The sequence below is a fragment of the Myotis brandtii genome, unplaced genomic scaffold (genome assembly GCF_000412655.1).
Source record: "Myotis brandtii unplaced genomic scaffold, ASM41265v1 scaffold185, whole genome shotgun sequence".
Classification (NCBI taxonomy): domain Eukaryota; kingdom Metazoa; phylum Chordata; class Mammalia; order Chiroptera; family Vespertilionidae; genus Myotis; species Myotis brandtii.
In genome coordinates, this window is record NW_005356870.1 from 9,474,278 (window position 1) to 9,502,011 (window position 27,734).

The following is a 27,734-nucleotide window of genomic DNA, read 5'->3' on the forward strand; positions in this document are numbered from 1 at the left end:
GGCCTGTGGACTGAAAGGTCCCAGGTTCGATTCCGGTCAAGGGCACATGCCTGGGTTGCGGGCTCAATCCCCAGTAGGGGGTGTGCAGGAGGCAGCCGATCAATGATTCTCATCATTGATGTTTCTATCTCTCTCTTCTCCTTTCTTCCTCTCTGAAATCAATAAAAATATATTTAAAAAAATAAAAATCGTAGAGAGTGAAAAAAGTCTGTACAAAGATACTCATTATATTGTTATTTACAATAGTGAAATATATTTGATGAGTAAAAGATGAAGTAATTCCACCTGATGTTGTAATGTGGCTAAGCTTATAACAAGAATGGAAAAATGCTTGTGGTATATTTTTATTTTGCAGTATACAGAATTATATGGACACTTCTCTTTAAGATGTAAGTGAAAAACACTGGAAAAGAGTAAAATACGATAATTATATAAGGCTAAAAACCTAGGATCTTTATCCCCTTTATTTTTCATGCTTTTTGAGTTCTTCAACTTAAAAAGAGAATACTGGCCTGTGGTTTGTTGCCAGATTTTAAAAGCCAAATAATTATATATGATGACCTAATGCTTTAAATCTTGTATTAGATGGAAGAATAATCGCCGTTTTCCAGAAGATGGAAATTGTCGTCCATTAGCCAAGACAAGACAACAGAATATCAGCATGCAGCGTCAGGAAAACCTTCGTTGGGTGTCAGAACTCTCGTATGTAGAAGAGAAAGAACAATGGCAAGAACAAATTAATCAGCTAAAGAAACAACTTGATTTCAGTGTCAGTATTTGTCAGACTTTGATGCAAGACCAGCAGGTAAAGTTATCTATGAAAGTAAAAATTTTTTATCTTGTTTTTGAAGCAGTCCACATTTTTCTCAAGTCATCAGTAAAATATTATGAAATATTTTCCTTTCCATAGGCTCTATCTTGTCTGCTCCAGACTCTTCTCACCGGTCCCTACAGTGTTATGCCCAGCAATGTTGCATCTCCTCAAGTGCACCTTATAATGCACCAGTTGAACCAGTGCTACACTCAGCTAACATGGCAACAGAATAATGTACAAAGGTAATCAGTTTCTTGGAAATAGTGAAACTCCATAGTAAGTGCTAAAACTGCCCTAACCGGTTTGGCTCAGTGGATAGAGCGTCGGCCTGTGGACTGAAAGGTCCCAGGTTCGATTCTGGTCAAGGGCATGTACCTTAGTTGCAGGCACATCCCCAGTAGGGAGTGTGCAGGAAGCAGCTGAATCGATGTTTCTCTCTCATCGATGTTTCTAACTATCCCTGTCCCTTCCTCTCTGTAAAAAAATCAATAAAATATATTAAAAAAAATAAAAATAAAAGTAAGTGCAGTGCTAAAACTGAGCAAAGATATTGCAGTTATCTCCTGGGACAAAGGGCATGAGCCAAATTATATATGCAAATATTCTCTGTCTCCTGAGAATTTTATAAGCAGTGATTTGTCCAATATTCCCCTTCAATATTGTGGACTTGTCTTTTGTTTTTAAAATTTTATACACTTACATTAGGTGAATTATATGGTGTGTAATATACCTCAATAAAGCAGCAGACAAGACAAGAAAAAGACTTTCTTATAGTTATACCTACTATCTAATAGAAGTGGTAAGTGCAGTTTTTGATCCTAAGGCTAAGTTTATTGAATTAAGCCTGCAGGACAAGCAAATATTTGTTGTAGTGATTATCAGAGCAGTCAGTCTGATTTGCATGAATCACTTCTTACACATATCCTTTCTGAATGTACTGTAAGTAGATGTTAATATAACTGATTTTTAAATTACCAACTTCTTAAATTTTTATAGGTTGAAACAAATGCTAAATGAACTTATGCACCAACAAAATCAGCATCCAGAAAAACCTGGAAACAAGAAAAGGGGCAGTAGTGCACCACACCCTCCTTCTCCCAGTTTATTTTGTCCTTTCAGCTTTCCAACACAGCCTGTAAATCTGTTTAACCTACCTGGGTTTACTAATTTTTCATCATTTGCACCAGGTAAGTGACTGAAAACCTAAAGGAAAAATAAATAAGAACAAAAGCGTTTTAGAGTACTGTTTGTCTATTGCATGGATATTTATTAGTCTCTTTTGGATTGGTAGGAAATGCTTGCAAAGAAAGTTAGAAACTCTTTTCTACTTTGATTCTTAAAGTGAAAATTTAAGTTTAATATTGTTGCTAATGGAATTAAGTAAACAATTATGAGTTATTGCTGTTTTATATCTTTGATTATTTAATGACTATTAAGGAGAAAGGGAATTGATATATCCAGTGGCTACTGTACATCAGGCACTGTGTAAAACATAGAGTAAAGATAAATAACATGTTCTTGTAGAGGAGCTTCATGTCTCGGCAGGGAGATATACTGCTAGACTAAAGGTGAGTGCTTAGTTTAGGCTTATATTTAATTTTATTTAGCTTAGGCTTCTATTCAGACGTTTTTTCTGCACACATTATGTGCCAGACGCTATATAAATGACTGGGATTCAAAGGTGATTAAGACTAACGCTTTAAAGAATTTAAAGTCTAATGAGGAAGCTAAGAATGTTAATTAATGCCTAGTGCAGTACCGCAGATACAAATGAGGTGAGTGACCTATTCTTACTTGGGGCAGGAGATCATCAGGAAATGCATTTTTTTTCCAGAAAAATGTTATTTAAGCTCTAAAAAATGAATAGAAGTTATTTCCAGGGAGTAAAAGGAAAAGAAAAGGCTTTCTAATCAGTGGAACCACTTAGACTTATAAAGATTACATCTATTTTATAGTGTTGTTTTAAGCATTGAATGAAATAACATGCAGAGTGCCTGCAGTAGAATCTGACACATTGTTATCACGAATGTTGAAACAGAGTAGGCTGAGCTATAAACTGTGATTTAATAAGTGACTTAGTTTATTTTAATTAACAATTTCTTGTTTTGGTAAATCTGAATGGCACATTTAATTAAAACTGTCTTATTTCATATTAAGGCTAAAGGTACTTTATTGTCATCTTATTGCTTTTATTTACTAGGTATGAATTTCAGCCCTTTATTTTCTTCTAATTGTGGAGATTTTTCTCAGAATATTTCTACACCCACTGAACAACAGCAACCATTAGCCCAGAATTCTTCAGGGAAAACAGAATACATGGCTTTTCCAAAACCTTTTGAAAGCAATTCTTCTATTGGAGCAGAAAAACAAAGGTAACTCAATTGTAAACATAGTCATTATGTTTAATAGATCACATTAATCTCTTTTTTTATTACATCTAATTATATATAATTTGAAAACACAATTAGGAAGTATGTTTGTGATTGTTTGGCCTGGCAGTGTACGGATTATGAAACTTTGACATCTCACCAGATGTCTCTCAGGCATATACCTTCCCTGGTACAAGAGCAGTTCAGAGTTTTGATCAGGGTATCCTATGAGATTCATTTTGAAAAGATAAGACCTTACCCATACAGTGTCTTTTGGGCTTGATTTGATATCTGTCTAAGTTCACAGATTTCAGTAAAAACTAATATTAATTAGTAGAGGATAGTTGTAAAGTGATGGCATTTTTTTTTTTATTCAGAACTCCTGATAAGAATGAGTTCCTAAGGCCTATCCAAATGTAATGTTGAGTACTGTTTTATTATAGAGACAGCTTTAGACAAGAAAGTTGTAGTGATACATGGTATCACTTCAACTAGGAGTCCTATGATTGACCTCTCTGACTTTGCTTTTATTAGCGGTACTAACCATTTTTTTCTATTAAATCTCATGGTGCTTTGTAAAAGAGTCTAACAGTGTTTAGTGTACAGTTGTCATTCAGAAATGATGGCTGAGTGAATCTCCGTAAAAAGCAATAAACATTTTTTCAAAGCTTTAGTAAATAAGCCTACCTTCTGTAAAGTTCCTACTTCATTATTATCCATACTTTATATATAATTGGTAGTAAAAAAGCATGACTATGGCTATCTAATATTGTTTTAGATATTTGACCTACTTCAGATTATACCTAATCTCCTCCCCAAAATCTCAACTAGTATAGGTTCCCTGAATTGAATGGCTGGAGATAATAAGAGGTCAGGTGGAACATTATAATCTTGAGCTAGGGTTAGAAAACTTTTCCTATGAAGGACTAGGTAGTAAGTATTACTGTGCCTTTCGTACCCATTCATCTCTGCCATTTTTGCACAAAAGCAGCCATAACAATATGTAAACACATGAGTGGCTGTGTTCCAACAACACTTTATGGGCACTGAAACGTAAATTTCATATACTAGTAATTGTCACAAACTTGACTCCTTTGATTTTAATTTTCAACCATGTATGATTTTATTTTTTCAACTATAAACATATTAGCTCTCAGGCCATACAAAAAAACAGCAGGCTCAATTTGGCCTGTAAACTAGGTTGTCTAACTTCTGTAAGTAAATCAGTGTCTCCCAAATTACGCTTTTAGATGGAACCCTGTTGTTCATGTCAGGTTCTGTGATAAAAGGTTTTGGACATCTCATTATGTTCCCTTTTAAGACATTTTATAAAGTATGTGGGCGTATTAAAAATTTTGAGGAATCCTGTAGACCTGTTCAACTTTGTTTTGACTCTTTTTTTTCAAATTAGATGACCAGTGAATACCTATTAAAATATTAAGGATGCCAGTATTTAGCAGGTAAAATTTGAAAATGACACTGGAGCAATAGAACTAAACTAAACTATACTTGATGTGTGGAGAAAGAAATTACTAGTTGCATGGCCATTATTTTTATCAAATTCTGGTTCTAGTTGAACTACTGTAAGTGACACAGATCCATGTATGTTTCATACCCTCTGCTTCAGCTCTTTCTCAGCTCTTCCTTCACGTTTTTTGTGTTTTCCTTATATATCCCAATCTTTCTTGATTTTTCTTTCATAGTCTTTTCTGTTATGAATGCTAGATCTTTGGTTTGGGACTTTTGCCAGTGAGAAGTGTTTAATATTAAAGTTAGGTAATTTAGAACACTAGCCTGTAGCATATTTATATATTTAATGCATATTTTGTGAAAATATTTTTACAGTCTTTTGATGATTTTATTTGCTGAAATCTAGTAAACTATAAGTTAAGTACTATATCTGAAGTTTTTGATAAACATAGAAATCTATCATTGTAACCTCTAAAAACTTATTTTCATTGGTGTAAGGAATCAAAAGCAGTCCACAGAGGAGGTGGAAAACAGTAGGACACCATGGTTATATGATCAAGAAGGTGAAGTTGAAAAACCATTCAAGACTGGATTTGCAGTGTCTGTAGAGAAAACTACAAATAGTAATCGCAAAGATCAATTAGATACCAGCATGAGAAGACGCCAGTTTGATGAAGAATCCTTAGAAAGCTTTAGCAGCATGCCTGATCCAGTAGATCCAACCACAGTAACGAAAACGTTTAAGACAAGAAAAGCATCTGCACAGGCCAGCCTGGCATCTAAAGACAAAACTCCCAAATCAAAGAGTAAGAAGAGGCATTCTGCTCAGCTGAAAAGCAGAATTAAAAATAGTGGTAAGTATTTAAATTTGTTGAAGATTGATCAGTGTGAATGTTGGTAACTTTATTCTGGCATATTTAAATTCAGTATGGTTAGATGGGTGGGCACTGTTCTAGATATAAACATTGCATTTCTTCTTTTTTTTGCTTCTTATATATCTTATATATGTGGTTACTGTGAACTCAGAAGATTTTTTTCCAAATCTTGTAGGTTACTTAAAAGTTGCTAAAGTTCAAGTTTTACTATTATATTTTAATATTACATCTTGTCCTACATTCAGCACTTAGTCATGCTTCTGGTTAGGTCCTTGATTTGATTTATTTAAAGAAATGTGGGCCTCTCACTACATTGCAATCTTTGAATACCATATGAAACTGCTTTTAAAACAAGTCTGCTCTTAGCCTTCCTGAACCTTAGTTAATAAGGTTTAACATTAACCTGTATTTTATTGAATCTTGCTATCGAATATCACATAAACGTTCTCTTTATAGTGTTAATTACATGCCACTTAAAATTTTTTTTTCTGTGATTTTAAATATTTTTCTATGATTTTTAAATAATTTAATGAAGGTTACACTAGGTCTGGGGAGGGACCTGAAAGTCTGCGTTCCTAATGAGCTCCCATGTATTGCCAGTAGTGGTCTGTGGACTACACTTTGAGTATCAGGGTCTTACAGGATCCTTAGTAAACATGTGGCCATATCTGCCTAGCCCTGGAAATACTGGTGTGTTTGTATTTTCGCTTGAAACCCCTTTATTCTGAGGAATTATGCTTTTTATATATGCAATGCAGCTTTTTTACTTCAAGGCAAAGATTAACATTCTGATTTACATGCTCTCTTTTCTCATATTTAAGGATAAAAATACCTGCCAAAACATGTGTTCACATTTGATCAAGACCCATTTGTAAGACACCCTCACAAAAATAAAAGACTTAATAGCATAACCAAACTAATATGTAATAAAATCAAGTGAGTCAGCTACATTCTTGGTATTCAAACTGTGAGTTATGGAGAGCAGATGGCATCACTAGAAGCTTATTACAAATGCAGACTCTTGGCCCCTCTTGATACCAACTGAATGGGTATGCATTGTTTTTCAGTGTGCATTTTAGCAAGATTTGGATGTCTTAATATGTATAGATATATATAAAATCTGAGAAACACTGAGCTAGGCCATAATTTATGTTGTTTTTGTTCTCTTGATGGCACAGGAATAACATGATCTCTTAGAAAAAAAAATGTTTGTTGTAAAGGAAGTGGTAAGGGAGATGAAGTGAATGGCGAGAAGATTGGAAAGCATTCCAAACAAGAAAGTATAGAGTCAGAACAAAGCTGGAAGGAGAAATGAGAGGGGTAGGACTAGGAGATAACAGGTAGACCAGTGTACTGGGACTTGGTTGCTGTCTTGAGAGATGTAGTACAGCTGTCGCAGATTTACTAGACTGAACTATGTGGATGTTTTTTGCAAATGTTGACAGTCTTGCAGAAGTGGCATGCTAAATCTTTGTTTAACTTAGTCTCCTGTGATGGTAATGTATTTTAATCTTTACAAACTCTGTATATGTAAAGATGCATGTTACTGTATGTGAAATAAGATTTTACAAATTATATGATGATTATCTTTTAAACTTCAATTCACATTCACACTTACTGAGTTGAACATGATTTCTTGCCTTGCTGGATGTTATCAAACCTATCATTTGGTTACCAGACCCATAATTTGGTTACAGTCCACCAGGTCCATTTCCTCTTTTGATATGATTAGAGAGAATAGGAGCATATATTTTAGATATTCCTCATTTTTTTCTTGGAATATTGGGTAGAATTGTTAATGTGCTGACTTATGGGTTCTGTCCATACCTGAATCTTTTCATTTCTTCCCTTCTCCCCCTCCTATGACTCATTAATGAAAATTGAGATGAAATAGATGTTAAGCATTAGGCGTGGCCTGTAAAGAAACAGCCCTTTTAGATTCAGAGAATTTATTATATAAATAGAGAAAGGAGAAGTAGCTAAAGGTGCCAGCTCCCTATGTCATTTATTCCATACACCATAAGGGCAACACTGAAACAAAAAGGGCTAGATGACAAGTATAACATACATGAGTGGTGGACACCTATTGGTGAGGAGCCAAGGCTTATGCTGTAGCTAAGCCACTCTGTAGGATGGAGTTGTGCCCGTGGGGTAGCAGAAAGGTGGCATGGCATCAGAATCAGGGAGAAGGAAAACGCTCAGCAGTTTTCCAGGGAAAGGGGGAGGCGAGTGAAAATGGCCACATAGCAGCTTCTCACAAGCCTCCTGTGTTCTTGTGTTCCATGTTCCAAGAGGATTATTATAAGGCCTTCTGTCAGGGCTTAGCGTCAGCTGCAGTTCAGTACTTTCCTGTGTGGCTTTTGTGGATACATGCAGAGTCCCCAGGGTGCCATGGCTGAGCTGTTTACCTGCAGTGGACACAACTAGAAGTACTGTTTCTTCTAGCTATGTCAGCCACTCATGCTGAGAAAAATAGAATGAGTGTAAGGAAGGAGTGATGAAGTGGGATAGGGGATAACACCTTTACAGTAATGAATGGCATGTGTTGTTGTTCTGGCTGACTTAGCCAGTGTTATTCTGAAGTATTATTAACTTTCATTAAGTCTCCTGTTCTCCCTGGCGGATTACTATTAAAGTACCCAAGAGAGAAATAATTCAGTCACACTAGTATCTTACCTTTGGAAATCTAGCCCTTGATGTTTTTCATTTGGGACTCAGAACACCATAGTTGTGTGTGTGTAATCTTTTTATAGCATTTTAATTATAGCTATTTAATTTTTAGTTGCAGCTGTTTTGGAAGGTGAGTTTATCTTTGAAGTGCCTACTGGGGCTACCCAAAGAGAATTTTGTGTATGCCACATAATGTATATTTTAATTTTCTATTAGAATTCATTCAGCACTTTTTTATTCAGTAGCAGTAGTTAGAAGCTTAATTTCATAAATGTTGTGAAGGTCAAACATAACCAAGAGAGCTCTTTTTCCTGTAAGTTTTGAACAGAATGAATGAGCATGGCTAGACTTTATTCAGAGAGACCAATGAAGAAACCAGGAGCCTAAATATGAGATGATGAAGTCCTAACTAGAAAAATGGCTTTAGAAATAGAAAGGGAAGGTTGACTCCAGATAGGATATCACAGAGAATAAATTAACTATATATTGGGGACTTGTTATTAGCAGAGCAGCTGCTGTGAGTGTGGGGCTGTAAGCAGCAAGGCTTTATTTAGGGTCTGCTAGCTCTTTGAGAGTATATCTAGGGCAAAGATCAGAATTCTATGGTTCTTGGGAAACATTTGGTTGAGGAGATCCATGCAACTCTTTCTGTTGTTGAAAACTCCCTATGCTGTAATTTACATCTCTGTGACTATTCTGTAACTACCAATTCATTCATATTTCTTTTTCTTTTTTAATATATTTTATTGATTTTTTACAGAGAGGAAGGGAGAGAGATAGAGAGTTAGAAACATCGATGAGAGAGAAACATCGATCAGCCGCCTCCTGCACATCTCCCACTGGGGATGTGCCCGCAACCCAGGTACATGCCCTTGACCGGAATCGAACCTGGGACCCTTCAGTCCCCAGGCCGACGCTCTATCCACTGAGCCAAACCGGTTTCGGCCATTCATATTTCTTAATCCCTTCACCCTTTCACCCAGCTTCCTCACCACCTTCCCCCACTCTGGCAATGGTTCTCTGTATCTGAGTCTATTTCTGAGAACCCAAGAGATACTGAAGTTATAAAATAGCTCCTAAAGTTATAAAATAATTTTCTCTATTATAGTAATACCCAGTAGAAATGGAAGTGGGAGGAAATATTCTCATTTTAGTATTCAAAACTACTGGGGGAAATTTTTCTTAGGAGTAAATTTAACAAGGAAAGTCCTAGTTCTGTAAAATTTTATAAAATATTTTTGAAGAACATGAAACAAGAATGAACAAATGAAAAAATACAACCATGCTCTTAGATGAGAATAGATAAGCTATTAAATATTACTTCTCAAATTAATAAATGCTTTCAATGTGATTCTATTTTGAATCCCCAAAGATTGTTTTTGAAATTTGGGGGAAAATTTTTACTGCTTATCTAGAAGGACAAATGTCCAAGAATAGCCAAGGAAAGCTAGGAAGGACTTGCCTTACCAGTTGTTAAAACACACTGTAAAACTTTTGTGGCTAAAAGAATGAAAATGGCATTGGAATAGATAAGTTAAACAGAAAACCCAGGAATAAAACCCAATAAATATGGAGATTTAATATGTTAACCAAGGTTACATTTTATTTTTAAAAAATATTTTTTATTGTTAATAGTATTACAGATACCTCTCATTTCCCCCCCTACCCCTTGCCCCCCTAACCTGGGGTCTTCACTATCCTATTGCAAGGTTAAAATGTAAATTTAATTCATTGGGCAAAGGGGTATGTATAACCAACTATTCATGTGGAACAAAATAAAGTTGAATTCCTACCTTGTGCCATATACCAAAATAAATGTAAAAAAAAAATTTAGAAGGAAAATTTAGTAGAATATATGTATAACCTATGGGTGGGCAAGACTTTTTAGACTAAGTCATTACATAAAAGGTATAGTAAGAAGGCAGGCATATTTGACTATTTAGTGCCCATTATTCTTCTCTGTGTTGGATATTTTGTATAGATTGTATATAATATTTTTTCTTGTATTTCCTAATACTGAAAAGTTGTTAACTTGGAGTCTAGTAGATAATTTGGGTCATATTAGATATGCTCATTAAGATGGGTATCAAAGGACAATGAGTGAGGATATATTACTGTTACCCCATGCTTCCAAAGACTGTTGCAAAGGTATCTCCAAGATATTTCATTTACTCTTTCATATTCTATTTATACCAGGCCTTCACAGCATGCTCAGTTGAGTTACCTGTACTATTTCACTATGAAAATCAGTTTCCCTTTTGGTTTGAATTAGTTACAACTGATAACAGTTGTTACTTTTTTTACTTAAGGGTATGAAAGTGCCAGTATGTCTAGCACATGCGAACCTTGCAAAAATAGGAACAGACATTCAGCCCAGACTGAAGAGCCTGTTCAAGCAAAAGTATCCAGCAGAAAGAGTCATGAGCAGCTGGAAAAAATAATAAAATGTTGTAGGTCTGCAGAAATATCTTCAGGTATGTTCTTTTTTGGTTTGCTTTAATTTAAGGACTTCTTCATCTTACATTTGAAAAGCTGTACTAAAACAAGTCTTGAAATTGGTCTGTTACACTTTTCTATCTGCAAGGTTTTATGTAGAGATTACAATACACATTTCTTTATGTCAAGAAATGTAAACCGGAACTTTTTTGTATTGTTGTTATGATATTAGCTTTTGACTCATTTTTCTAAAATTCTAAACAGAAAAGTATAGTTAACATTAACTTGGAAATCCTAATTGGAATTCTGAAAATTTTATCTGAATATGAATTCGGATATACAATCATGTCATTTTCCTGCTTCAAACCATGCCTGCAGGAGAAAGTCCATATGCCATAATGTAACATGTCTGGCCAGCAGAGATTCCTGCCTGCCTCTCCAGTCTCATTCCTCATTACCTTCTGCCTTAAACCTACTCTTCTAGTGGCACAGAACTGAAATGTTCCCATAGCTGTCATGTTACCTCAGCATGTTTTTTCTGTCTCAAGTCCTTTTTGCTCTTTGAGAGCCCTTTCCTCTGCTGGTCTCTTTTTTTTTTTTTTTTAAAATATATTTTATTGATTTTTTACAGAGAGGAAGGGAGAGAGATAGAGAGTTAGAAACATCGATGAGAGAGAAACATCGATCAGCTGCCTCCTGCACATCTCCTACTGGGGATGTGCCCGCAACCCAGGTACATGCCCTTGACCGGAATCGAACCTGGGACCTTTCAGTCCTCAGGCCGACGCTCTATCCACTGAGCCAAACCGGTTTCGGCTCTGCTGGTCTCTTAAATAAATTCTTAGTTCTGTAACTCTGAACTTGCATCCAAATGCAAGCTGGGATAGGTTTCCCTTCTTTGTTTTTGTTGTAGCCTGTGTAAACCTCTTTTGTTGCCTGTATCACATTATCTGGTATATACCTGTTTAAGTGTCTGTATCGCCTTTTTGAGTCCCTTGGCAACAGATACTGCCTTTTCATATTTGTTAAATGTTAGTGTGATCCCTGACACATGGTAGTCACTCAGTAAGTGTTTATTGGATGAATGGAGTCATATGTATTTGCCACCGTTTTAGTTTAAATAAGCACTGGTACTTTCATAATCTATAGAGAATAAGTACATCTCAAAGAAATGTGGAGAGGAAGGGAGGTAGTAAATATAGACTGTCAGTTTTCAGTTGCCAGTAAGATCCTTAGTGAAAACGATAGTTGCAGCTACCATTTGTATTATGCTTCATTGTTTATAAATTATCTCATTTGAGCTTCATAATCCTGTGAATTGTTTTTATTTCCATTTGTAGATGAGTATACATGGTCAGAGAGGGTATCTGATTTTTTTACAGCACTCAAAAAGGGCCAGTAATATAAACTGGCACAGTTTTTCATCAAAAAGTCATGCCTTTAACTCAGTAATTCTGTAGGCATCCATCCTAAGGAAACAAATGGGAAAAAATAAATTGAGATTTATTGTTGTTTGAACTATATGATTTCAACTATGTTTTGTTTTGTGTGTTTTTTTTCAACTATCTTTAAACAAAAATCTGAATGCAAAAACACTAGAAGAAAATGTATCAAAATGTTAATAGTGGTTCTATCATCTTTAAACTCTTCTATAAATTTTCTAAAATTTTACAGTATTCATTACTTTTGTAATCATAAAAGAAACATCACTTTTTTTGAAATGACTTCCTCAAGATCATATTGCTTGGAAATGGTAGAACTGAAGTTTTCATCCTGGTCTGTTAAGTCTAGGATCTTTTTGGCAAAAATATCAATTTTATTGTCCTGACCCTGAAATTTTACCAAAATTTTGTAATTTTCATCTCCTTTCACTACCTTTATCAAATAATGATGTCTTCAAAAGTAAATGTTTGGGTGGAGGTTAGGGAAAGGCACTAAATTGAAAGGATATCAGTTACATAAATTGATTGTTGGTCAGATCTTACTGTCACTTATTAAAAGAAAATGATTGAATTTTAGTGAATTGAAAAATGTTTGAATAGTGTAAATATACCTTTGTGTGTATTTATATGCTTTCTAAAAAGACTTATTTTTTAGTATTAACCATTACCCTAAAATTCTTAATAGCATGTAACAGTTTTTGTTATATGATTATTAGAGAGTAACATATATGACTACTGGTATTAAAGTATACAGCCCTCCTCTCCCTAAAGAGATGTGAAAGGTTCACCTGGATGCGTATACTTCTAAGTGAATGGTAGAAGTTTATTATGGTCACTATCAGGCACTTTAATATAAGTTTATGGCAAGTCGTTTTATATTTTCTCTGATGAGATTATTTTTAAATGGAGCATATGTGATAACATTTCAGTTCAGGCAAACAGCTTTAAAGGAATTTGCTTATTTAATTTTTTATTCACTTGTTTATGTTGTAGACCCTATCATACACATTTTATGTTCATCCTATGTCTGCCCTTTCCTACAGCACATGCTAGGAGAATACTACAGCAATCTAACAGAAATGCATGCAATGAAGCGCCAGGTAACAATATGTTTAGTTTTGGTGTCCACTCTATGTTAATTTTTTGCCATTGGCTCTAAAAATCCTTAGTTTTTTTTTCATTGTTCTGATTTTTTTTTTTTAGATTTAGCTTAGTGCATGTTATTTGGCTTGTAAAAGTCAAAGAAAATTCATACTCATAAAATTCCAAAAACTTTCATTTGTAATTCTTTACTTGGTAAAATTGGCTGCTTTTTGGTTTTCATTTTCTGTTAGTGTATGTAATATAACCAACACATCCATATGGGTGACAGAAAATGTTTTTATAATTTCATGTTTTAGTAAAGTTAACTTAGTATGTCTTAAATGCTTAAGAGCATTAATAAATTTTGCAAACATAAATAGTTATTTTATTCCTACCTCTTGATTTGCAGTGTTAAGTATTGTGTATGCCTTGTAGTTGCTTATTTTTCATTACCAATCATCATCTATAGAAAATAAACCATTAAACAAAAACAACTGTGACATGCAGAGACCATCCTATATAATAAAAGCCTAATATGCTAAGTGTCTGGTTGGCCATTCAACCAATCAAAGCGTAATATGCTAATGATATGCTAAGGCCGCTCAACTGCTCGCTATGATGTGCACTGACCACCAGGGGGCAGACAGTCAACTGATTGACCAGTCGCTATGACGTGCACTGACCACCAGGGGGCAGACACTCTGACCCATAGGTTAGCTTGCTGCTGGGGTCCGGCCAGTTGGGACTGAACAAGACAGGTCAGACATACCCTGGAGTCCTCCCGCAGTCCCTTCCTGGCTGACCAACCTCCCGTGTCCCTCCCCGGCTCCGATCATGCACCAGTGGGTTCCCTTGGCCTGGCCTGCACCTTCTTGCCATCCGGGACCTCTTGGGGGCAATCGGGGAGCCGGTTTCAGCCGTATCCCGCAGGCCAGGCCAAGGGACCCCACTGGTGCACGAATTCGTGCACCGGGCCTCTAGTGATAAAGATAAAGGAAAATTACAGATTCCAAAATGCTGGTTTTGTCTTAAATTATGCATTTTCATGAAGTATGGTTCTTTGTGATTTCCTGTATAATAAGCCTAATATGCTAAGTGTCCAGTTGTCTGTCCAACCAATCAAAATGTAATATGCTAATGATATGCTAAGGTTGCTCAATCGCTTGCTATGACATGCACTGACCACCAGGGGGAAGACACTTAACTCAGGAGCTGCCCCCTGGTGGTCAGTGTGCTCCCACAGGGGGAGCGCAGCTCAGCCATGATGGCGGCCGTGGCTGGAGCCTCTCCTGCCTCCGAGACAGCCCTAAGGATGTCCGACTGCCGGCCATCAGTCAGACATCCCCCGAGCGCTCCTGGACTGCAACAGGGTACAGGCTGGGCCGAGGAACACCTCCGCACCCCCCCCCTCCCCCCGAGTGCATGAATTATGTGTACTGGGCCCCTAGTAGAATTATAAATATTCTTAAATGCCTCCTGTACTGCACATGAATAAAAAATAAAAGCCTGTCATGAATCCTTAGGGGAATCTAAGGAAGAAAAACAAGGACCTGGCACAAAGTTGAATTATATCAGTGGCACTTCCTAAGGAAAAGAACAATGAAAATAGAGAGGATAAAAAGAAGATAGATCCTCCCCCACAGACATGCATCCCCTAACCTCTAAGGGACCCCATGAGACTTGCAACCAAGGGAGCAATGGGCAGTGTAGCTCTCCCCAGGTTAACCACCCGAACCTGCTCCAAGGCCCCCTTTTCTCTGGCTTCCTAGTGAGCTAAAGCAGCCCCACCTGGGCTCTCCTGTTGGTGCTCCTGTACTATGCCCGTCCTTATTTCACTGTCCCCAGCTTTAATACATGTACCCTCACAGTCACCTGGACTTGTGAAGTTTTTCCTGCACAAAGTCAAGAACCCACATACCAGTGGCTGGCCTGAGGCAGTCCCACTCAGGACTACTAGTAGGTTCCCTGTCTGGTAACATCTTCACCTTTTTAACCCATCCCTGTAACCCCATGAGAAAAAACAAACAAAAACAAGATGGAATCAGAGAAACCTGACTGAGATCAATGACCTTTAGTTCTGGAGGAGAACATGGCAAAAACTTTCCACCCCTCTCTTGCCAGGAGGGAGATATGAAAAAGCATGTGTTTGACATAATTCAATTATTTTGGAATAATTTGACCTTTAATGATACATATTTAGTGATAATTTTACCATAAAGAGTCATGAAAAAGATTAAATATGCTTATTCTTATTTTTGAGATAACACATTTTCTAAGTTAACTGTGTCAAACATAAATAGAAAGTTTGCATATATCTTATAAGTTGAGATTTCCTACAGAGATAGTTTGGGTTCTTGCTTATAAGAAGATTATTTTTGTAGTAATATATCACACTTGGACATTTTATAATACTAAGAACTTTAATATATCATTTCATTTTATATTCATAAATGTCTGAAGCAAGATAGGGAAGTTGTGTATTTATTATTTTTATTATATTTTACTTGTGGAAATTGAGGCCTGAACATGTTAATTTATTTAGGACATTAGTGCAAAGTTGTTTTTTGTTTTTTCCGTTATTGATTTTTAGAGAGAGAGGCAGGGAGGAAGGATAGAGAGATAGAAACATCAATGAGAGAAATATCGATCGGCTGCCTCCTGGAGCATGTGCCCTGACTGGGAATCAAACCAGTAAACTCTTGGTTCCTGGGTCAACTCTCAACCTCTGGGCCACACTGGCTGGGCAAAATTTTATTAAACCCGTTGGCTTTGCATTTTCTTATTCCTCTTTTGCAAAAAGTGAATTAAATCTTTATGATCTTTGCATATTTATCTGAAAACGTAATATATTAAAACAGCATTTTAAATTTTCTTGGTTAGAAACTTATTACTGATTTTTGGAATTTTAAATATTTAACTACATGTAGTTCTGTTACTCTAGAATGTTTACAGAATTTGATAGAACCACTTGGAGATAATTTTTTTCCACAGAGAAATAAAAATGGAAACAGTTCCTAATTTGAACTCTTGAAAATAGAGGTATGACTACATCATTAAGGGTGATATTCTGTGTTATCAATAAATACACATGGCAGAATTTTTACTAAATAATAGAGTGCTACCTGGGTTCTGTGAAACTGAAAATTTCTATGGCAGCTCCAACTTTTACTGAGTATGTTAGTAAGTATGTCATACTATAGAAAAATTGACCTATTATGTTTATGTTGTAGTTGCAAATTCAGTTTTTATACTATACTATAGTATCATAGTTGAGATTTGACAATTTGTAGATAACTAGGTAGAACTTAAAATAGTAACTTTTATTAGTAGCATTTATTCTCCTTATTAAAGAAATTTCCTTCTTTGTAACAAGTTCATATTAGCAAGAAAAATATTTGCCTTAGTTGATTTCATCCAGATGTTGAAAGATTTCCACTGATTAGTCCTATGAAATGTATAACATTTTCCAGATATTTTTTCATTGAGAAATAATTGTGGTCCAAGTAATAGTAGATAATATTATTTATACATTTAAATATTTCTTTAATGTACAGTACATATCTTGATATTTTTATGATTATTTTTATCTTGGTATTTTTAAGATTTCTCTTTCTACTTTAAAAGCCCTGAAATAGAGCCCTGGCTGGTTTGGCTAAGTGGATAGAGCGTTGGCCTGTGGACTGAGGAGTCCCAGGTTCGATTCCGGTCGGGGGCACATGCCCGGGTTTCGGGCTCGATCCAGTGGGGGCGTGCGGGAGGCAGCCAGTCGATGGTTCTCTCTCATCATTGATGTTTCTCTCTCTCTCTCTCTCTCTCTCTCCCTCCCTCTCTCTTCCTCTCTGAAATCAATAAAAAATATTTTTAAAAAATAAAAATAAAAGCCCTGAAATAGAATTAAGTATGCTATGATTTTTAAGTAACTTAAGGCTGAGAGTAATGATACAAGTTAATAGAAATTGTTAGGAATGTATTTCATCAATGTTAACTTTCTGATATTTTATATCTTCCAGAAACTGGGAGTGATTTTTCCATGTTCGAAGCTTTGCGGGATACTATTTATTCTGAAGTAGCTACATTAATTTCTCAAAATGAATCTCGTCCACATTTTCTTATTGAACTCTTCCATGAGCTTCAGCTACTCAGTACAGACTACTTAAGACAGAGGGCTTTATATGCATTGCAGGTAGCTGGTACTTACCATTCTTTTTCCTACCCTATCTGGTATTGCTGTCTTCATGATTATGTCTGAAGTATATGCTTGTTCTTATATCTTTTGATCTGTTTTTTATGTGCCTTCTTGCCTTTTGTTTAAAAGTTCTTGTATAGCTAAAATAGCTTTTAGGTAAAATCTTTTTCTGAGCAACTTTCAGTATTATTTTTTTCTTCATAGTTAACCTATGAGGTGAGGTATATTGAATTTGTTCTGTCTGGTTTTGCTTTTAAATTTTGATGAACATTTATGTTTTAACATAAGTATTTTATTTTCTTATTTAGGACATAGTATCCACACATATTTCTGAGAACCATGAAAAAGATGTGAAAAATATAAAGTCAGTGAATTCTGGTACTTGGATAGCGTCAAACTCAGAACTTACTCCCAGTGAAAGCCTTGCTACTACAGATGATGTAAGCTGATAATGATTAATGAAATCTATACATAATTTCAGTATGTGTTAAACAAATGTTAAGATGTTATAAATTGTGAGTGTTAATATTTGGTTTTCAGCTTTAAAAAAATCAAAATACATTATAAATGATCAATTATATAGTCTAAAATAGTTGTGTTTTATATCTCTTGCTCACCACAGGAGTTGACTCATAACATTTAGTAAAATTTGTTGTATTCAGTCAGAACCTTTCAATAAATAAATATAAGATAAAGCAGGTCTTTGGGCTAAAAGAGAAGCCTAGGCAAAAGAAAGCCATTCAGGACAAAAATGTAATTTAATGTATTAAAGTTAATGAAGGAAACTTTAAGTAAAGTAGAAAGGAAATGGAAAAGAGTGATGAGGAAAATGATATATTTTCAATAAACTATGGTCTCCAAATAAGCACCTATCTAGCATACAGGAGCTATGGTGCCAGGAAGGTGCTATTAAATGACCAAATGACAAACGACTAGGATACTGAGGAGATAGAGAACATGCGAAGTATTTGGAAATCACCTGTTTAAAGGTTCAGACCCTAATTCTGTCATAAAAGATGATATGTGGTTTTGGAATAGCAAATACGCTTTGTATGCCATCTCTAGCACCTGGATATCCATGAATAAGAGTACCATAACTGATTAGCATAATATCTGCTATTGTGAGAGTTAAAAGCATATTACTCTGTTTCTGCCCATTGTTGATATGTTAACATAATTTTTTTCTGAAGTTTTTTTTTTTTTAGAAGATTTTCTTGTCTCTTCACATATAGTAATTTTTTTATAATATCAAAGACTTTTTTCTGGAGTTTTGCTCTTATACTCATGTTTAAGACAATACTTTCCTATGTCATTTTTTTTGCTTAAAACCTTTCTCTACTAGGCTCCAGTGCCTATACTACTATGAAGGTAAGCCTGTGTCTAAAAACTACATGGTTTTAATTGACTTTACAATGTCAAGGATAAATTAATGTAAGGAATTGCTACTTGGGTTACATTAAAGTTTATTAGACATTGAAATAACTTAGTGAGAACATGAAGTGTTTTTTCTAAATATTTTTTAGTAATTTTATATCCTTAACTCCAGTGCCTCCCTTTTTATTCAAATTTTATAGGTAGCATTACTTTAAGTTATTTTATTTTATTATTTATTTATTTTTAAATATATTTTTATTGATTTCAGAGAGGAAGAGAGGGAGAGAGAGATAGAAACATCAATGATGAGAGAGAGAGTCATTGATTGACTGCTTCCTGCACGCCCTCACCTGGGGATCAAGCCTAAGACCTGGGCATGTGCCCTTGACTGGAATTGAACCTGGGAACCTTTAGTCCACAGGCCAACGCTCTATCCACTAAGCCAAACCAGCTAGGGCATTTTAAGTTATTTAAAAAGATTTGAGCACATTGGTCTGCACCATCAATAGCAAATTTTGAAAATTGAGTTACAATTTATTAATGTTAACCTGACAAGGTTTTAAAGTTACTGGCAAATGAAATTTAAAAGTACTATGCTGCTTAATAAGTAGATGCTTTAGTCAGCTTGGGCTGGTAAACAAAATACTGTAGACTGGATGGTTTAAACATTTATTTCTCATGGTTCTGGAGGCTAAGAAGTTTATGATCGTGGTGTTAGCAGATTTTTCTTCTTGTTGAGGACCCTCTTCTTGGCTTGCAGATGGCCACCTTCTCCCCATGTGCTTACAATGGCAGTGAGAAGAAGACCTAGTGTCGCTTCCTCTTTATCTAAGGACACTAATGCCATCATGGGGCTCCACCCTCATGACCTCATCTAAACCTGATTACCTCCTAATGCTATCGCATTGGGAGTTAGGGATTTAACATATGAATTTGGGGGAGTAGGGGACTCACAATGATTCAGTCCATAATTGTAGGGACTTGGCATAAATAATCATAGTATTAATAAATTTTTAAAAATGTGAAAAAATTTATTTTTAAAATATATTTTTATTGATTGATTTCAGAGAGGAAGGGAGAGAGAAAGAGATAGAAACATCAATGATGAGCCCTAGCTGGCTTGGCTCAGTGGATAGAGTGTTGGCCTACAGACCAAAGGGTCCCAGGTTTGATTCTGGTCAAGGGCACATATCTTGGTTGCAGGCTCCTCCCTAGCCCGATCCCTGGTTGGGGTGCTTGCAGGCGGCAACCAATCAATGTGTTTCTCTCACATTGATGTTTCTCTCTGTGTTTCACTCTTTCTTCCTCTCTAAAAAAAATCAATGGAAAAATTTCCTCAGGTAAGGATTAATAACAACAAAAAAAAGAAACAACAATAATGAGAGAGAATCATTGATTGGCTGCCTCCTGCATGTCCCCTACTAGGGATCGAGCCTGCAACCTGGACATGTGCCCTGACCGGGAATTGAACCGTGACCTTCTGGTTCATAGGTTGACCAATGCTTAACCACTGAGCCACGCCAGCTGGGCTTATTTTATTTATTTATATTTTTTTAATTGTTGACAGTATTACAGATGTCTCCCATTTTTCCCTCTTTACCCTCCTTCACCCAGTCCCCTTAGTATTAATTTAAATAACCAGTTCTTTAATTTTTCATCTAAAACTTAAATTCAGCATTAATGTCAACATCTTCCCTTATTAATGGCATTTAATTAGCAGGAGCAATACAGCATCCAAGGTTCATACCTGTTGATTTAGAGCAGTTTTGTGCAGTGGAACTTTCTATAATGATGGAAATGTTTTAGATCTGCATTGTCTAATACAGTAGTCATTGGACATGTGCTGTCGAACACTTGAAATGTGGCTAGTGGGATTGAGGAACTAAATTAAAATTTTATTTAATTTGAATAGCTACATGGTTAGTGTTACCAAATTGGACAGATAAAGAGTCTCCTTCTCCGTGTTTCTAGACCAAGGTCCTTTGAGCTTCATTTTTGGAGCTTTAACACACATTTCAGGGTATGTATAAGAGTCTTCATGCCCAGGACAAAGAGAAGGAAAAGTAGACATCTGGAAATTACAAGTGAAGGAGAATGAGGAATTGAAGTTTAAGCAGAGGAAGAAACACTTTGCATCTTCTACTCCCGGTGCTATAAAATGCAAAAGCACATCCACCAGCAAGTCTTAATTGACGGAGCAACAGTATGGTTTCATTTTCTAAAGTGTGTTCACCAATACCTGAATTTTCTTTAATTGGGGCTAAAACTTTTATTTAATATCAGAGAAAATTTTAAAAGATCAGTAGCTAGGAAAAGAATATAATTATGAAATGAGTTTCAGTCAAAATACAAGTGAGACCTGGCTGGGTGGCTCAATTGGTTGGAGCATTGTCCTGTACACCAAGAGGTTGAAGGTTCAACCCCCAGTCAGTGCACATATGGGAAGTAACCGATTGATGTTTGTTTCTTTTCCACATCCATGTTTTTCTCTCTTTCTTTCTCTAAAAAATGAATGAAAACATATCCCTGGGTGAGGATTAAAAAAAAAAAAATACAAGTGAGACTTGTGCCACCCCCTAATCATATTAAAGACAAAAGTTAATTTGAAATTTCTTGAAGTCCAGAAAAAAAGCTAAAACTATGACTTCTAAAAGAAAACAAGGAATTCTTCATGATTTTGACATAAGCAAAGATTGCTTAGGACAGAAAGCACTAACTATGAAAGAAAAATTGATTCAATTCTGTTTTTGAAAAGTTACAATTAGGAGAAAATAATCTCAGATTATATAGTTGCCAAATAACTATACGTGAGAAATTCAGACTGTTTTATAAATAACTTTTATAAGTCAATTGTAAGGCAATCAACTCAGTAAAAAATGGGCAAGAGATTTGAACAGGTGCTTCATGAAGAAAGATATTTAAATGGCCAGTGTCAAATTAAAACCACATGAGATGTTACCTTACAACCACTATAAAGGTTGAAATTAAACAACATGAAGTGTTGGTGTGAACTTGGAGCAGTTGTAACTCTCACACTGCTGGTGGAATTGTAAAATTGTACAACCACTTTGGAAAGCAGTCTGGTAGTTTCTTATAAAGTTAAAACATTGGTATGTGACCCAGCAATTTCTCTTCTAGGTATTCACCCAAGAGAAATGAAAATATACGTTCAAAAAAATTCTTGTACACTATTATTCATAGCATTTTTAGTCATGGTAGCCTCAAACTGGAACATCAACAGATAAATGGATAAAGAAACTGGTATATCCATACAATGGAATACTATTCAGCTATCAAAATAATAAACTTCTGAAACACACAAAAGCATTGGTTAATTTCAGAAACATAGTGAGCAAAAGAAGCCAGACACTGAAGAGTACCATACTGAATGGTTCCATTTAAATGAAGTTTTAGAGCCAACAAAATAAACTGTGCTGATAGAAATCATATGAGAAGGGTGTAGTGGAGATAAAGGACCTTTCTGGGTTAATGGAAATCGTCTTTATTTTTAGGGAAGGTGGTTGCATTGGTGCACATATTTTTCAAAACTCATCAAACTGTACATTTAATGGGTGTATTGTTTATAAATTATATTTTAATAAAGTTGATTTAAAAAATATGAATGATGCTGTCATGTTTTTCTTCTGATATGAAACAACTATATATCATAGTCTTGGGTACTGGGCGCTGTTCGGGTTTGGAGGTAGGAGAATTTCCCTGAGGGTGGAGAATAATTTGCAACATTAACTTTTCCAAGTTAGAATTTAATCTGTAGCTGGCTCTGTGTATTGTCATCTACATAAGGACAAGTGTTCTGCAAGGTTATGTAATATTTTAATGTTTTCTGTAACTTTCTAATGTTTTATAACTTTGGTTATATAATAATTTTAAGTATATAGTTTTATGCAAATAGTTTTTTTTATAATTTTAATATAACCAAACCTTTAAAAAGAAGTATTAGTGATTTTTATTTGTCTTAAAACTGTAACTTAGGAAACTTACGAGAAGAACTTTGAGAGAGAAACACATAAAATAAGTGAGCAAAATGATGCTGATAATGCTAGTGTCCTGTCTGTATCTTCAAATTTTGAGCCTTTTGCAACAGATGATCTGGGTAAGCAGAATTTTTTTATAATCTTATAATATGACTTTACTACAGTCTTTGAATTGCATTGGTAAGGAAGCGACAGTCTCTAGAAGGACAAGTTCTGGCAGAACAGGGACTTAAAAATCCATAAGTCTAAATTCAGGAATCTTTGTTAATTTTTTGACCTTGTACAAATCATCTAACCATTCTGACTGCATATACTAAGAAAATGGGGGGTCTTATCTTGTTATGTTCTTATGAAAAATATACAGAACTTTCTAGCAAGCATAATAGAAGTTTAGAAAATGTGATGTCCTTTTTCTTAAGATAAAGGTCACCCTCTTAGGTCTTCCAGTTAATGGGAAAAATCTAGAGTTAGCAGTGCTTCATCCAATCACATTTTTAATAAAAGTGTTACTTCTTAATTTGAGGTAAGAATTGAAATTTCTTAGCATAATAATGAAAGAAGTTTTAGAGGCTTGCATTACTCAATGGTAGAGTAAATAAACCCTGACTCCTAAAATTGGAAAGGAGATTAGGGAAAAGAAAATGTATGAGTACCACTTGATTCATTTTCCAGGCTGTAGCCTATCAAAAGATACCTGAGTATCCAATGCTGAAACACAATAGCATCGATTAATTTCAGAAACATAGTGAGCAAAAGAAGCTAGATAGACACTAGTTCATATGGTAATCTGATGTCATATTATTCTAGTGTTTGTGTATATGATGGAAACAAGATTTAGATTATTTCAAAGGCATTTTTCCACTACAAAGGAAAGGGCCAAACCTTGCCTTGTCATTAGTTATCTACCTTGTACCAAAGCAATGAATCTTCCTTTTGCCTTATTCTGATTATCGAGGACTCTAAGGCCAGTTCCCTTCTGAGTAAATGCCAGTCAAGTCTCTACTGAATTCATTTCATAATAGAGAAAAATCACTCTCTGACCAATCCATTCCCTTTTAGTTTTCCTCACAATCATTCACCATTAGCTCTGTCTGAAGTAGACAAAGGAAAATTGGGAAATGTCATTCTAAGTTCTTTTTCTTACCTTAATTGATTGGTTTAGCTTAGGTTTTTCCATCAGAATTTGCATGACATTTTGGAATTTATTTTTGTACTGTTAAATGAAGCAAAGTGATGTACTGAAATACATTGACTTCGTCATCTAAGAGACCTGAGTTCAAATTCCTTTTCCAACATTTAACTGGCTATGCAACCTTGTGCAGCTTACTTAAGTTCTCTGAAAATGAGGGTGCTGTCATCCACTTTATAGTTATTTTAAGGATTAAATAAAAGTACCATACCTATAACTTGTTAAAGCTAGTTTTCCTTTCCTATGTTCAGACATTAGTTTTTTATTAATAAATTTAGAGGAATACATGAAACAATTTTCTTTTACATCTTCTAGCCATATTTCTGTTCCATATGCAGGTAACACTGTGATTCACTTAGATCAAGCATTAGCCAGAATGAGGGAATACGAACGTATGAAAACTGAGGCTGAAAGTAACACAAACGCAAGAAGTACCTGCAGGACTCTGGAGGATGAAAACGGTGCTGCTGCCATGACTACTGCTAATAATTTGAAAGGTGTGTTGTTGAATTCATTAACAGGAAAATCATTTTATATAGTTCCATATATAAAAATTAAATGCCCCATCTGATGTATAATAGTGACTTTTTAATCACTTTTATTAGGGGTGCTAAAATTATAGATGTTTCTTTGTATTATTTTGGCATTAAATTATAACGGAATGTTCTGTAGAATTTTGCGTAAACACATATAATGTCAAACTTCATTTTGCTATCATTTTCTTTTTAAAAATAGAAACTCCTATTAGTGAAAATCATAGTTCACAACAACCTGTAAGTGAGATTTCTACGGTCCCGTGTCCTAGAATTGATACTCAGCAGCTAGACCGACAAATCAAAGCAATTATGAAAGAAGTCATTCCATTTCTGAAGGTAAGCAATAATTTTTAAAAATAAACTTCAGTTTATTTTTTAATTCATACAAAGTATTCCATTGTAATAAATTCAGAAAACACAAACAAAAGAAAAGCTAAAAATAACCTATAGCTTTGTCACTCAGAGATAGCCCCATCAACATTTTGGGAACCTTTCTGACCAAATCACTCTCTGAACAAATCATTCCCCTTTAGTTTCCCCTTTCCGTAATATTTTCTGCATATATATGTGCATTCTGCTTTTTTCATATACTATAAACATCTTTCTACAGCATATTTTTATGGTTACACAATATTCTTTCATTATTTATTCAAAAGTGCCTACTTTAAGCCAGGTTTTGTGGACATGGCAGTGAACAAGTCAAAGCCTTTGCTGTCATGGTGCTCACGTGCATGGATGTTACTTATTTTAAAATAAGTAAATGTATATCAGATAGTGATATGTGCCATGCAGAGAATTAAAATATGATATGATAGTGTCTATTTTAGACTGGATGGTCAGGGAAGCTCCTAATTCATATCTTTGGGAAAAGGGAGCATTTAAGCAAAGATATGAATTAGGAACCAGCTTAAACCAAGATCGTTCCAGACAGAGTTAAAGGCCTTAAGATAGGAACTAGCTTGGCTTGTTTAAGGAACTAGAGGAGGACCCATGTAGTTGTAGGAAATTTGTGAGAAATGAAATTGGAGAGGGGGCAAGGGCCAGTTATGTAGAACATTATAGGCCATGATTAGGAGTTAGGACTTTGTTTAGAGTTAAAGAGGAAACTCCAGGAGAGAAAAACAAAGTCTGGTTTGTTTGTGGATAATTGATTATAGGGGTCAGTAGCGCAATGAACTCAGATGAGACATAATAGTGGCTTAGACCAAGGGTGTAGTACTAGAGATGGGGAGAAGTAGACAATTGAAATATACTTTGGAAACTAACAAGTCCTATTAATGGTAGGTGGTTACCTAAAGCAGGCACTAGCTAAGAGAAAGGGGCTAGAACTGTGGCCTAGGACAAGATGATTCAACATTTAGAAGGTGTGCAAAAAAGGAAAAACCAGAGTTTGCCAAATAGGACTGTCAGTAGTGAGCTATGTTGATTGCTACTCTGAGGGTTGAGTATTCATAGAATAGAATTTTCTATTATTTTATCAGTTCTTATTGTTAAATATTTATGTTTATCCTTTTTTTCACTTTTATAAATACATAAATGACTTAGCTAAATTTAAATATGCCAGGTGTACTGGTTAATAATGTGGATTTTTTTTAATAGATGAAGTTATACATATGTTGATATACGATTTGATATGTATGCTATTTTGTTATATTGACAGCAAGCTTCAAAACTTCATATGTCAAATTTTCTGAAGGTGTTAACATCATAGATATTTTTACACTTAGAAATGTTGAATTTCGTGCAAAAAAACATTTGAGGGAAGTTTTAATTCATTACTTTATTTTGAAGAAAAGTGCTGCTGAAAGATATCATATCCTTCGGGAAACTTATGGTGAACATGCTCCATTTCAAGATACTTGTGAACGCTGATTTAAATGCTTTAAAAGTGATGATTTTGATGTGAAAGACAAAGAACGTCCAGGTCAACCGAAAAAGTTTGAAGACCAACAGTTACAAGCATTATTGGAGAAGATGCGTGTCAAACTCAAAAACAACTTTCAGAAAGATTAAACGTTGCTCAGTAAACAATTTCTGATCGTTTATAAGCAATGGGAAGGATTTTAAAGGAAGGAAAATGGGTGCCACATCAACTGAACGAAAGACAAAAGGAAAACCAAAAAGTCATCAGTAAAATGTTGCTTCAACACACAAGAAAGTCTTTTTTTGCATCCAATTGTGACGCGATGAAAAGTGGATTTATTTTGAGATCCCAAGCGCACAAAATCAATAGTTGATCCAGTTCAACCATCAACATCGACTGCAAGGCCAAATCGTTTCAGAAAGAAGAATGCTCTGCGTTTGGTGAGATCAGAAGGGTGTGGTGTATTATATGCTTCTAAAACCATGTGAAACCGATAATACTGATCGCTACCGACAACAAATAATCAATTTGAACCACGCTTTGATCGCGAAATGACCAGAATGTGCCAGAAGACACGGCAAAATAATTTTGCTTCATGATGATGCACCATCACACACTTCAAAACCAGTTAAAGACATGTTAAAAGATCTTGCCTGGGAAGTATTAACCCACCCATTGTATTCACCAGATCTTGCTCCTTCAGATTACCAATCGATGGCACATGCACTTTCTGAGCAGCACTTCAAAACGGACGAAGAAATGGAAAATTGGGTCTCTGAATTGTTTGCATCAAAACAAGAAAAGTTCTATTGGAACCGTATCCATAAATTACCTGAAAGATGAGGGAAATGTGTAGCTACTGATGGACATTACTTTGGATAATGCACTTTGGATGTTTCTCTTGAAATTACTGTGTTTTCTTTGATTACAAAATCCGCATTATTAACCAGTACACCTACTATATCGCATTTTTATTTCTTGAGAAGTAATTCTTACACAAAATTTCTTATTCTAAGGTTATGAATATTTTCAAGACTTTTGAGACATTATATTAAACTAGAGGCCCAGTGCACAGATTTGTGCACTGGTGTGGTCCCTTGGCCTGGCCTGCGCCCTCTCATAATCCGGAACCCCTCGGGGATGTCGGACCACTGGTTTCGGCCTGATCCCCTCAGGCCAGGCTGAGGGACCCCACGAATCTATGCACCGGGCCTTAGTATGCATATAAGATCTTTGGTTAATCTCTTCCCACCCTCCCCTCTTCCCCCTTCCCTCTGACATTCATCAGTCTGTTTCATGTTTCCATGCCTGTGCGTTGAGCATCTGCCCCCTGGTGGAGAGTGCATGTCATAGCTACTGGTCAAACAGTTGCTTAGGCTTTTATATATATACTAGAGGCCCGGTGCACAAAAATTTGTGCACTCGGGGGGG

General features: G+C 35.4%; 1 protein-coding gene and 1 long non-coding RNA gene across 12 annotated transcripts in view; one reads left to right on the plus strand and one right to left on the minus strand.

Moving 5' to 3' along the window:
- The window catches only part of PCM1 (pericentriolar material 1), a 91,019-nt gene that overhangs the window by 44,208 nt on the left and 19,077 nt on the right, over positions 1-27,734 (plus strand). For 8 of the 11 annotated variants that reach the window (XM_014537920.1, XM_014537918.1, XM_014537922.1 and 5 more), the window contains 12 exons: positions 586-805; positions 911-1,056; positions 1,811-2,001; positions 3,015-3,186; positions 5,152-5,507; positions 10,508-10,672; positions 13,120-13,176; positions 17,170-17,342; positions 17,654-17,785; positions 22,713-22,833; positions 24,242-24,400; positions 24,639-24,775. In XM_014537920.1, coding sequence (XP_014393406.1) covers positions 586-805; positions 911-1,056; positions 1,811-2,001; positions 3,015-3,186; positions 5,152-5,507; positions 10,508-10,672; positions 13,120-13,176; positions 17,170-17,342; positions 17,654-17,785; positions 22,713-22,833; positions 24,242-24,400; positions 24,639-24,775 — 2,029 coding nt within the window. The remainder of the gene's footprint in view (positions 1-585; positions 806-910; positions 1,057-1,810; positions 2,002-3,014; positions 3,187-5,151; positions 5,508-10,507; positions 10,673-13,119; positions 13,177-17,169; positions 17,343-17,653; positions 17,786-22,712; positions 22,834-24,241; positions 24,401-24,638; positions 24,776-27,734) is intronic. The other 3 variants (XM_014537921.1, XM_014537927.1, XM_014537928.1) reach the window with 2 other exon arrangements.
- LOC106725734 overlaps positions 11,944-27,734 on the minus strand; it is an 18,609-nt gene continuing 2,818 nt past the window's right edge. The window contains exon 2 of the long non-coding RNA XR_001361664.1: positions 11,944-12,103. This is a non-coding gene — a long non-coding RNA (uncharacterized LOC106725734). The remainder of the gene's footprint in view (positions 12,104-27,734) is intronic.